Raw genomic sequence first — 12,299 nt, 5'->3', positions numbered from 1 at the left:
GAGTGGCATCAAAAGTAGAAATAGAACCGTGGAAAGATGCTGGCATCATTTTAACCCTCGTCGTCAAAACTGTTATGTACTTAGGTGCAGTATTGACCAAAGCACAGCTTGCTTGCACGCAATAACAGTGAAAAACTTTAGTAAAATTATCTCTTCTCTTTTTCTTAAAAACAACACGTGCAAGAACATCAATAATATAATAAAAAGAACAACAGCGCAGGGCCCAAAAATAAATTTAAATTCATTGTGGACAATGGCTACCAGATCTTTTAGGTGATTCCAACACTACAATGAATTGCATGTTGGTTCAACTTGGTTGTCATTATTAATAGCCTTTGAAAATTAATCTGACCAATCAATAGATTAACCAATCAAATGCTTGAGTTCACATGGGCACAAATTTTTATAGGCTGTATACAATTTGCAATTCACTGTATCCCATTCCAAACAACTAGAATAAATTGTTAAAACAATGATATAATGAGGTGGATAACATTCTTTTACCTGCAGTAAGTTAAATAATCTGTATTGTTTATAAAGCTTATTTTTATTATGAAGTCTAAATAATGAAATTAAAAGCGGGTGGAATAATGACAAAAATAAACTCCGCCATACTATAGTAGCTATAAAACACTTATTTTTACTAAGCAAGTAGGTCTAGTCAATCTTGACAGGGTGCTTTTGTCATTACAGTATGCTTCATTACATGTAATAAGTACTCCTGTTGTTAAACAAAGCAATGAGAATAAACACATTTGTATATTATTGTTTCACTTCCTTTTGTATACAATAACTGCTATTATATCAGACTTATTATCACATTAATATCAGACTTCAGTAGTGTGTCACCGTGATAGCTATAATAACAAATTATTAAATATGTCATACTAACCAGTATTGGTATTAAGTATAATGTTAATGTATGTACCTCTAAACACATCAGTTTAGCACATGCACAAATACTTGTATTAAATGTTAATGTTATGATGTTGGTATTAATGTTATAGTTCATGCTAGTAAAATTCATTAGTTTCACAACTTTTTTGAACTCAATCTATTCAGAATAAAAATTCTAATAATTGCACATGCAGACAAGAAACAGTAATTATTATCAATGAGTCATTTTGTCTTTCTGCTTCTCCTTAGCTGCAGATGGTGCTTTACAATTTGCTACAACAGAGTCCCAGCTGTATGTGGCTGAAGTATCTTTTTTCTGTTGTGTTGTAGCACTAATAATAATGCTTAAGGTCAGTATTGTACATGAGACTTGGACTTACTTTGTAGTTACTTTTTGCTCTGAGGTAGATGAAGTCATTCTCTTATCATGATAATCAAATCCTCTACCAGTTCTGTCTTCATTGGGCTTGGAGTACCTGTGGATCAATTTGAAATCTTTAACTATAGATATCATGTACATGCACATTTACAATTGTAGCTAAATGTATGTACTGGTATACCAGTCAGATCTAAGTACATGGGCTACAATATAATGCTGGGGTATGAATTCTACATTGTGTGCTTACCTTTTATCCTGTCTATGGCTTGAACTATCACCAACTGATGAGCCAGTAGCTCCTTTGCTTTCATGGTATGACTTTGAAGATGCTTTTGTATCAGAATATGAAGGTGTTTTACTCTCATGATATGAGGTTGCTCTTTTGCTGTCATGGTGTGATGAATCTGAAGTTTTTCTGCTGTCACGGTACGAGCTTGAGCTTTTATTGTCACGGTGTGAGCTAGCTTCATGATGATAATGTATTTCACTGTCACAATGAGAGTTTGAACTTTTATTGTCACGATATGAGATAGTGTCATGATGCTGTGTCTCGCTGTCACGATATGAGCTTGAGCTTTTACTCTCATGATGTATTCTGCTGTCATGATATGAGCTTGAAACTTTCTTGCTGTCATAATATGGTTTGCTACCATGATATGAAGAGGCTGCATCTGATTTGCTGTGTGAATTTGAAGGAGTTTTACTATCATGACGCGAACTTAAAGCAGCCTTGCTGTCACTTGAAGCAGATCTACCATCATGGTAAGAAGCAGATTTGCTGTCGCGATATGAAGCAGTTTTGCTGTCACGGTATGAATTTGAATCAGCTTTGCTGTCACTTGAAGCAGATTTGCTGTCACGATATAAAGCAGTTTTGCTGTCACGGTATGAACTTGACTCAGTTTTGTTGTCATTTGAACCAGATTTTCTGTCATGGTATGAAGCAGATTTGCTGTCTCGATATGAACTAGAAGATGTTTTGCTGTCACTAGAACCAGATTTGCCATCGTGATATGTTCTAAGTTGCCCAGTACTTGCAGTAGATCTGTCATCATAGTATTTTGAATCCCTATAAAATAATTATTATAACTATTTATTTAAACTAAAAAGAACTTACTTGGATTTAGCTTCTAATTTACTGTCCTGTTTATGTCTATCAGTATGATGATGTTCTTCACAAGAATGAAGCTGTCCTACATGTTTTTAAAAAATTTAATACCATGCACTTTATCATTTACTTGAAGGAGCTTCGGATTTGAAAGACTTTTCTGCCTGACGTACAGTAGGTAGAGTCTTTCGCTGTTGAACTGATGTCTTATTTGCTGTAGCAGTTAGTGGAATAAATGGAGGGGGACCTGTTCCAGATGACTGTACTCTTTGGAAGTTTTCTGAAGTCTATTAATAAAGTGTGCATATTAATAAAGTGTGCATGTAAAATTGGCTTAAAATTAATAAGTATTTAAGTACTGGTACTCAGTGCATGTTTATTTCAGTCAAAGCACTCAATTATTTGTGCAAGGGCTTAAGCTAGCTTGAAACTTAAGTCCCAACCCATGCAACTATGATACATACATGTACATTTACAACAACAAAGCTCAGTTTAGGAAAGAAGGAAGATGCACATCTATCACATTACGCTTACCAAATTCACTAATAGATAATATTTAAAAAATAAATAGAATTAAAAATAAACAAGAGAAGCTAGTTCATGGAGAAGGTTATTGTGGGAGATACTGTCACAAGCTTTTTGATGTCAACAAAATGCTAAAATGATAAAATCCTGTGTAAATTGATGTCTTCATTGTCTTGAAGTAATAGGACTTATCTATCGTCACTTTTATTGTAACTCATCTTCCTCAACTCTCCTTCACCTTTATGTAACTCTAATCCGTCCTATTCTAGAATATGCTGCTGTTGTTTGGGATCCAATTTCCCCTTCTATCTCTTCATCCATTGAAGGAGTCCAATATTTTGTATTAAAAATGGTTTTTAAATCTTGGTCTTCGTCATATAGTGACCTTTTGTCCAAATTTTCTCTTACTACTTTAGCACAACGTTGCTTAAGATTCAAACTTATCACTTTGTTTAAAATTAAAGAAAATATGCTTTTCTCACCATCTCATCCTCTAATTCAATCTACTCCTTCTCATTACTCTCTCCGCTCAAACTATCAAGGCAATCTTAAACCAATCAACATTTGCAAATCCTCATCCTTTCTTCACTCTTTTTTCCCATCAAGCATTAACCAATGGAACTCTCTCCCGTCCTCTATCAAACTATCTCTCTCTATTTTTAAATTAAAATCATTCATTTCATCTAACCTATATTAATCTATTATTTGTTAATTTATTATTAGCTTTTGTTATGATCGTTAAAAAAATAACCTAATAACTGGTATAAAAATTAATATCAAATTGATGATGTTATCTTCCAGTAAGAAATTCAAAAGTAGCCCACAAAACAAAATTCAGTGAAATACCGTACAGCCTCAAACTTTTGTCGGTGAAAACATTCATCAATTTCGTCAATTGACAAAAAATGATAAATAATTTTACCGACAAATAATAATAATTATTATAGTTTATACCACGTGTTCATATATCGACCCGCGCGTTTCAGTGTCGCTCAGTGGGCGTGGCTGAAATTAATTTCGTCAATAAATCTTATTATGACGAATGTTTTTCTGACGAATGTTTTGTTTTTGCTCTTATAATCAAAGTTTTGCTGATGAAAGTTTGAGGCTGTACGGTATAGACCTTTTCACAATACGCGACTGGTGTAATGTTAATAAGATGTAAATTGTATTCACGATAGGGTGTGCTCAGATTACACCTACTATACTGGGGGAAAGATTATAGCTGTGCCTATGGTGGAGATGCCTAAAAGCTGCTGTTTAGTTAAATGCAATGACTGGTTAGGCAAGAAAAGAGAATTAAAAGTCTCTATATCCCCTCTAAAGGATGAGGAATGCTGTATATATAAGATGGACAGCAGCTATAAGACGTTGCAAATCTGCCATACTGTTGCTAGAATCTTTACTGAGACTTATAAACTGAAGGAAAAGGCTTGGAATGTAGTCAGGATGAGTTGGGACACTGTCAGGTTCTCCTGCAGATTGATTAAATAAGTGAGTACTTGGACTACATGCAAAATTGTCTTACCAGTAATACTGGTTAAGCTCCAGTAATGCTCATTACAAATGCTCATCATTTATCATGGAGCCGGCTCTTCTTGGCTGCAGTGCTCTCATCTCACAGCTGCTGTCCATCTTTTACAGCATTCCTTATCATTCAGAGGAAATTTAAAGACCTTTAATACCTTTATCTTGCCCAACCAGTCATTGTATTTAACTAAATTAACTAAACAGCAGCTCTTAGGCATCTCCATAATCTTCCCCCGCGCCCCCCGTGGCTGTGGGTGTAATCTGACCGCACCCTGTCGTGAATACAATTTACATCTCATTAACATTCCACCAGTCGCGTATCTAGAAAAGGTCTAGAAAAGGTTACACACAAAAATTATGGAGAACAGTAAGTTTGGCTACAAGTTATAGTTGTCCAAATGTCTAATTTGTTTCAATGCAGCTGCTCTGATTCCTTTTCCTCCAAATTCGGTTAATGATGATGAAGAAATTCAAAGCGAGGTTTGCAACACTAAAACATTTAAATTTAGTCATAGATTTAGTTCCATTCCATGATGTCCTTTGTTTTTTTATAGAATGATAGTCATCCTCTTGTCCCAGAACCTCTTGTACCAGAGCCTCTTGTGACTACTCAGCCTCTTGTCACTCAGCCTCAGCTCACGCGTGACTTTCATTTCATTTATCGTCGTAATCAAACTCCAAGTGACAACTTTTTTATGCTTACTATTATTCAACTCTTTGTCTGTTCTTTCATTGGAATCTTGGCACTCTGTTTTGTTATTCCAGCTCTATGCTTTGTCATCAAAGTTAGTACAATACATTAAGAATATTTTCAGTGTAGTTGACTTTAAAGGGACACGTGTACGGAAGCACGTCATCTTGAAAAACTGGCCCGTTTTTCAAGATGACATCATTAATGATGACGTGTAGTGTTGATAACTATATTCATAACGTGCGGCCGCACCCCTAATAATTAAGGCAAAATGGCTACTTGTAAATATTCCTGGTGTTTCTTCACTAAAAAGAGTATCTTGGGATGGCAAAAGTCCTAATTCCTTTGTTATGACCCCAGCCATGTTACATGGAACATTGACTCCAACCATGTAATTGGAATCATTATCATGTTGTGATTCTTTATTATAGGCAAGGAAGGCTGAAATGGATGGTGACATCAATACAATGTACTCAAGGCGCCAGCTTGCACTCATTTTTAATTTTTTTGCCTTTTTTGTTGGCTTCATAAACATCATCTTAAATATTTATTTAATTCTATATATAGTATTTACTAACATAGACTAATGTTTACGTCGTACTACTTACCTAAGTTTTGTAATGCTGTCAATTTTTTATTATTAGTTAATAGATCTATACTTTAAAAAATCAAGTATGCTACGAGATTAATTGTACTGTATGCTGGCATGATATTACATCAGTACATGTAGAACTACAATGTATAAAACAGGAAGTAACTCATGAAATGAAGTTTAGGAGTGAAGAAACACTTTACTGACTGTATCACATATCCATTACCAAGTATGATCTAAAATTCCTTTAGAGTAGCTTTTAATTGTGGGTGCTGAATTTTGCAATTTAGCCCAAGAAATATTTTGCTGGTATTAAAAATTGTGATTAAATAATTACTACTAATTACAGCATTATTAATAACTGCGGGCATTAATTAATTGGGATGATTGAGATTTTATCCCAACAGAAATTTTGCAATATATGGTACCCGTTTTAAAAAGTAACCTTAAATTAAGTGAACTAGAAATTCATACTTTTTCAAGATTCCATTTTTTAATCATGTGCTCAACGTGGCCTCCTAGTATTACAGTTGACTTCTCTGTTAGTAACAGAAAGCCACCCACAACATTAACTTTGCTTGATATCAATAACTTGGTACCAGGAGGACTTGAAGGTCTAATAATTGTAACAAAAGGAGACTACTATAGTAATAAATGATCATACATAACACTGTATATAACAGGAAATTTTGGAGGGAGTTAAATTTGGCAAATTTAGCATTTTGATAGCCATTCATCAAAATAAAATCCGCCATTTTGAGCCATTTTGTGCATGTTCAATGGCCATCACCACAAATTCGACAAATTAAAATCTTTAAATCATCAAAACTCAGCAATTCACCAAATTTAAGCCCCTCCAAAATTATGCAGTAGCTGGTACATGTATATGTACATGTCTTTGTTGTACAGCTACTTGCCAAAATTACTTTGAACTACTTCTTTGAAATCACATTTATATGAATTGAATGCACAATGGTCACCACAAGTTTACCAAATTACATCCAAAAATTTAGAAATTCATCAAAATTTTAACCCTTTAAAATTACCAGCTATACAGTACCTAAGATGAGGTATAGGTGAGCCATATTCTATAGCATGGCAGTAATTGTGTCCATCTGTGAGTTGAAGCTTTAGTAATCTCTTTTTACACGAGTCATCATGGTGCTTTGATGTAGGGACTGCAACATTTGACACTTTTTGAATTTGTAGGACCAATTTCCCATTTATCTATGATATTAGAATAAAATACTTTAACAAACGTATTAATTTCTAAATGAATACATGTATAGTGTGCATGTTGTTGTGTAAGTTGGAGCTGATTTTTAATGAAATTGGATTTTAAGGAATTATTTTTAAAGTTGCTGTAAAATAGAGTACAAATTAAGATTTTGGCCAAATTTTGTCAAAAATGACGAGAGAATTCTCCATTTTTATTTTTATTTCTGATACATATAAATGTATTTTTCCTCAAAAATAACTTTTTAAACGTAATTTAAATACACAGGTTTAATTAAAAATTGACTTTGACAAAGAAACTATTCTATAAAAAGGCAGATCAAATTACAGACACAGTAATTTCAATCTTTGTATTTGAAACAAATACTGTATAAGCCACAAAGCACATGTACATCTATCATACATGTAATTATATTGACAAACAAAGATTGAACTTCATATATTTTACAATGTAATATGATTGTTCTCCAAAATCATCAAGTCACGCTATAATTTATTGCTACCTACCTCCCTATTTTTAGAAAGCTCAGGAAGACTCTTCTTTCCAATCTTTCTCAGATCTAACTGTAAAATTTAAATGCATTAATTATACATGTACATCACATATATAATAGCTGAGTAGCCTGAGTTTGAATGAAAATTACAATATCAAAGTTAAAAATACTACATAACAATTTCAATTATAAGCAAACTTCAATTTTGCCGAGTAATAAAACAAACAATTAAATACATACAATATGAAATACTCACGTTAAGTGCCTGAGCAATGACAGTATTCTGGGACACTTTCCCACCATCTTTTGAGCAGCCTTCCACACACAAAGACAAACCCTCATCACTTAACGACCTACCAAAAGAAAAAGTACATTTCTCACTCCCTCTCTATCCCTCATTCTCACCATCCCTCCTTTGCAATCAAAGCTAGCATTGCTGGATTGAGTGGAGTGCTCTCGGCAGCCATTTTAATTGAGGGCGTGTCGTTGGGCCTGGTCATTAACTAATAAAGCAAATAAGAAACTTTACGGTAGCAAACTTCAGCAAAATTAAAACCCCGATCAGCCAAGACAGCCATTTTCACGTTAGATTTCCTGCCTTGAGGGCTAGGAATCCTCTCCTCTGACTGAGATTAGAGCCAGAGGTAAGAAAAAGTGTAAGCCTCTTGCTTTTTACCTTTTCTAGGCCGTAAAGCTAGAGTCTTGGTTTGTAGCAGAGTGCCCCCGTGTTTATTTACATATTATTTGTTATTAAAAAGTGAGTTATTCTTTTTTACTATTATATATTTATTTTATTATGTAATCTGGAATTGTAATCGTCCTTTTATGTCTTGCTTTGACCTCAAATGATTATAAATATTGGAATACTAGCATTACTATTATAGATACATGTACACATGCACATCACCATTAGCTTACAGTAACATCACACAGCTGTACAGTAACATCCATACAGCTGTACAGTATATAGTTACTATTATAATAATGAGGTCTATGTGATTGATACTGGTTTATATACATACATGTATAATGTACATGTAATAATTGTATATTTGATTAGCAACTTAACATGCACATGTACATACTTACATGTACATGTATTGGAATTTAACGTATTGGCCTCTCAACTGTTGCAAGTGATTTCTTTAACCGCTAGTGTCATTCATTATGAATACACAGGATTGTAAATTAGCATTGTTAGTCCATTAAATCTCATTACATGTACTGTTGTGAGAGAGGTCTCTAATTGATTAATCACATTGTAACTTTATGTGGGAGTGGGTAACACAAACAAAGCAATGCATACTTTTGCACAGTTTGCTAAACAAATACTTCTCTCTATGACATATCAAATGATTATGCTTGTATGAATTTAGCCACCATATAATTATAAGCATTATAGTGGCATCCATACTTTAGTACTGGTTGCTAAAAATATTTTCTATGACTTGTTTTATGTACATTTAGCATCAAATTATAAATTTAGGTACCATATACATGTAGGCATTATTAAATACAGTATAGTTTAACATAGTTTTCTATGATACTTTTTTATGTCGTATCAAATTGTTGTTTATGCATTATTTTAGTTAGTATGGGCATGTGCTATAGGCATTATAGCAGCATGTTGGCGCTTTATTGAAACAGTATTCTCTTTATTGTGTTGAATGGGACAAGCAAACAAGATGCTGTCTTTATGCAGTACATTATGTTGCTTACACTGTGTATGTTGAATTGTTTGTGTATTTGGATTTTATTTTTTAATTCACACTTTGTTAAATGTAATCATAAAAAGTACATGTTCTTCATGCATTTACTCTGTAGTATGTAGTAGACTAGTATATTTTATTTTTTTAATTCACACTTTGCTAATAATAATAATAATAATAATAATAATAATAATAATAATAATAATAATATATGGCTGTGTCACTTCCACATCCTTCCTCCTCCAGTAGATAGTGTGGTGTAATTGTTTTCTGTTTTTGTACTATTAACTTTAATAATAATAATAATAATAATAATAATAATAATAATAATAATAATAATAATAATAATAATAATAATAAATGTTATTATAAAAAGTGCATGTTCTCCATTCACTGTACTAGTAGTAGTATGATGCAGTATTTACTACTGAGCTTATCCTATTCCTTATACACTCTAATATTTGTATGATTTCATGTGATTATGAGTAACGGTGACCACTAACCATCGTGTGCTTATACATGTATTTACTAATTATGTCTCTAGCTCTTTATAAGTTGTAATTGTACATTATTATACAGTGTAATGTGTATATATGCTTTGTTAATTCATTTTAGTCAGAAATCATTTTCTAATAGTTTTATGTTATACACATGTACATGTATTTTTTCATTGTTATTATGCTCCATTTCATAGTTTGTTTTTCCATGCTATACTAGCTGATAAAATGTAAATTCTAGTCCCCTTTTTGTGTTTAAGAATCTATTTTTATCTGTATTGGGATTTGCCTAATAACCTCCATGTAATGATACTTATATTTATGTCTGTATTAATTTTAATATACTTATATTTAAGCTTAACTTGTACAATGCACTGTACAATAACTCTACATGTGTATTAAGTTAAAATAATTTATAATCATTAATTTTCTTATAGATAATGGCTATGGACAGGGACAGACGTTTCAGTATGGTATGTAACATATATTTTATAATTTTATTTACATTGTATTATAGTTTAGTAAGAAGCCAGCAAAGAAGCGAGAGAGTGCTCCAGCAATTGATCCTCATGTCTCTATGGAAGTTGCTAAAATTGATCAACTCAGTGATGCTGATGTTAATGACAAATTACTTCAGATGTTGGTTAGTGCATATACATGTACACATACATGTACATGTAGTACATGTAAGTGTTTTTAAGTGTTTTAATTTACATGTACATGCATGTATGAATTGATAATTATTGTGAGTAAATGAAGTAAAATGTACTGTTTGTTTTGTTTTGTTCAGTGTGTCCCACAATGGAGCTTACTAATTTTTGGCAAAATTTTTGAGCAAATACATGTACATAATGTGCATACCAAATGTACTGACAAGAAAGCTTAGCACTATACCAGGACTGTCATGTGGTTGGCATTAAGTATTAATATACAATACATGTACTTGTACATGGAGCATATGGTACTTACAATGTACATGTGTACTTGTATGTATGGAGTATTATGTTGTTCTAATTGTAGGAAGATATTAATGTTACTACTGAAGTTGGACGGCAGCATATCCTGGGGCAAACTGTTGAAGAGAAGAAGAGATTGTTGAAGAACTGGATACTGAGAGATCATCATTCTGCTGTTAGTTATACCTTCTTTTACTGCATACCTTTAGTGTATTATTGTATTAAACTCTCTTTATTACCATCAGTATTACACATGTACACGCACATTACTTATGGTAATATTATGTACATGTACATGTATATGTACTGTAAACCCATTAATACATGTAATTGGGGTCCATATAAATTATTTTTAAACTTTTTAACCTTTAGCCTAATTTTGTCAAAGTTAATAGTTGTGAATATGATTGTCAATGTGCATTTGGTTGTAAAAATCATTGAAATTAATGGACATTAATATACCACCATTGTAAAACTTTAAGCATAAAGGCTGTTAAATTTTTTGGGTTTACAGTATATGATGTTTAAAATTTAAATATCATAGTAACTCCTGCATACAGGTGTAATTTCACTCATATACATTGTAACAATATCAGTATAAAAGTTTGGCATCAAACATGTACATGTATACATGTACATGTAGGTGTGTAAAGTTGCTTTTCCTTATCATAGACAACCAACTATGAATACAATACTTCAGTTTAGTTACTCTTTTTCTTTATTCCTTTTACTTCTTTTCCTCCTCTTCTCTCCCCCTCAGACATGCTCCCCAGAATTTAATGTATACTGCATGTACATTGTGTATGTGTACAAAATAGCTATTTTTCCCACATAGCATCATTAGAGCTAAAGAGCATGAGCTTCATGAGCTGACAAGCACTATAATACAGTACATACCATTTGGAGCAACTTTGAAAATTCATAAAAAATTCAAATTTGATTGGAATCAGTTCAAAATTGATGCACAGCATAAGTGCATGTGTATCATTAAAAATTATAAAATGGAGAATTCTCTCTTTTTAATTTTTAACAAATTTGACCAAAATCCCTGGACTATAGTACAGGGTTTTTGGCCCAATGTTTGAACAACTTGACAATCCACTGTCTGACAAAGAAGCTGCATGAGTGCTATACTGAAACCCCATGGGAAACCCTGCCTGCAAAATAGTATTAGTGATAATGTTAATAATGATAAAACATTTGCATAAAATTCTATCCTTTATTTAATATTTTTTATAGGCTAATAAAGCTGGTCCTAGTACACCTGAAGAATATGTTGAAGAATTAAAGCAGCTTAATTTTACTGAGCAGGTCACAGAACAGCAGCACCAGATTGTTGATAAACTCCGTGTCTCACTATCTACCAATGGACTAGGGTATGCTAATCATACACATGTACTTGTAAAAGTAATGATTATATTTTGTACATGTACAGACACTGTGTGTATATATATACATGTATGTACATGTATATTATTATACTGTACAAGTAGTAAAAATGAAAGTACTGTGTATAGTTAATGAGAGAAAAATTTTATATTAAATTTGCCACTATAATAACATATGACTGCTAAGATAATTATTAATTATTGATATAAAATCTGCCAATTGCAAAATTTCAAATATTACTCCCTTACTACCACCGATATTTTTGGTTACTGAAAATTAATTTTATGCATGTACAT

At 32.5% G+C, this 12,299-nt stretch overlaps 2 protein-coding genes and 1 long non-coding RNA gene across 3 annotated transcripts; 1 reads left to right on the top strand and 2 right to left on the bottom strand.

Annotated features, from left to right (window-relative positions):
- Window positions 1-1,022: 1,022 nt before the first annotated feature.
- On the bottom strand, window positions 1,023-7,965 carry LOC105312600 (tudor domain-containing protein 3-like). Its single transcript, XM_019995912.1, has 10 exons — window positions 7,858-7,965; window positions 7,709-7,805; window positions 7,466-7,522; window positions 6,783-6,949; window positions 6,197-6,338; window positions 2,515-2,671; window positions 2,394-2,469; window positions 1,524-2,345; window positions 1,278-1,373; window positions 1,023-1,229 (listed from the first exon to the last, which is right to left on the bottom strand). Exons 1-10 carry the CDS (start codon window positions 7,950-7,952, stop codon window positions 1,112-1,114), a joined length of 1,827 nt encoding a protein of 608 aa, XP_019851471.1. The 5' UTR covers window positions 7,953-7,965; the 3' UTR covers window positions 1,023-1,111.
- LOC109581632 (uncharacterized) lies at window positions 3,680-4,609 on the bottom strand. The gene is made up of 2 exons (XR_002184704.1): window positions 4,438-4,609; window positions 3,680-4,384 (listed from the first exon to the last, which is right to left on the bottom strand). It is a non-coding gene; the product is annotated as an uncharacterized LOC109581632 (long non-coding RNA).
- Window positions 4,720-5,802, top strand: LOC109581631 (uncharacterized). Its single transcript, XM_019995913.1, has 4 exons — window positions 4,720-4,806; window positions 4,861-4,919; window positions 4,994-5,224; window positions 5,562-5,802. Exons 1-4 carry the CDS (start codon window positions 4,797-4,799, stop codon window positions 5,715-5,717), a joined length of 456 nt encoding a protein of 151 aa, XP_019851472.1. The 5' UTR covers window positions 4,720-4,796; the 3' UTR covers window positions 5,718-5,802.
- Window positions 7,966-12,299: the final 4,334 nt, after the last annotated feature.

The sequence above is a fragment of the Amphimedon queenslandica genome, unplaced genomic scaffold, assembly GCF_000090795.2.
Source record: "Amphimedon queenslandica unplaced genomic scaffold, v1.1 AMPQUscaffold_13428, whole genome shotgun sequence".
Classification (NCBI taxonomy): Eukaryota; Metazoa; Porifera; class Demospongiae; order Haplosclerida; family Niphatidae; genus Amphimedon; species Amphimedon queenslandica.
The sequence above is the reverse complement of the archived record's forward strand: the minus strand, read 5'-3'. Positions and strand labels throughout refer to the sequence as shown.

What these genes read in the sequence shown, in the direction of transcription:
- LOC109581631 (XM_019995913.1), top strand. An exon ending in ATGAAGAAATTCAAAGCGAG is followed by an intron (nt 4,920 to 4,993) that starts GTTTGCAACACT and finishes GTTTTTTTATAG; the next exon opens with AATGATAGTCATCCTCTTGT. An exon ending in CTCTATGCTTTGTCATCAAA is followed by an intron (nt 5,225 to 5,561) that starts GTTAGTACAATA and finishes TCTTTATTATAG; the next exon opens with GCAAGGAAGGCTGAAATGGA.
- LOC105312600 (XM_019995912.1), bottom strand. Translation starts at nt 7,952, where the DNA reads ATGACCAGGCCCAACGACACGCCCTCAATTAAAATGGCTGCCGAGAGC. An exon ending in AAATTAGAAGCTAAATCCAA is followed by an intron (nt 2,346 to 2,393) that starts GTAAGTTCTTTT and finishes ATTATTTTATAG; the next exon opens with GGATTCAAAATACTATGATG. An exon ending in AGCCATAGACAGGATAAAAG is followed by an intron (nt 1,374 to 1,523) that starts GTAAGCACACAA and finishes ATTGATCCACAG; the next exon opens with GTACTCCAAGCCCAATGAAG.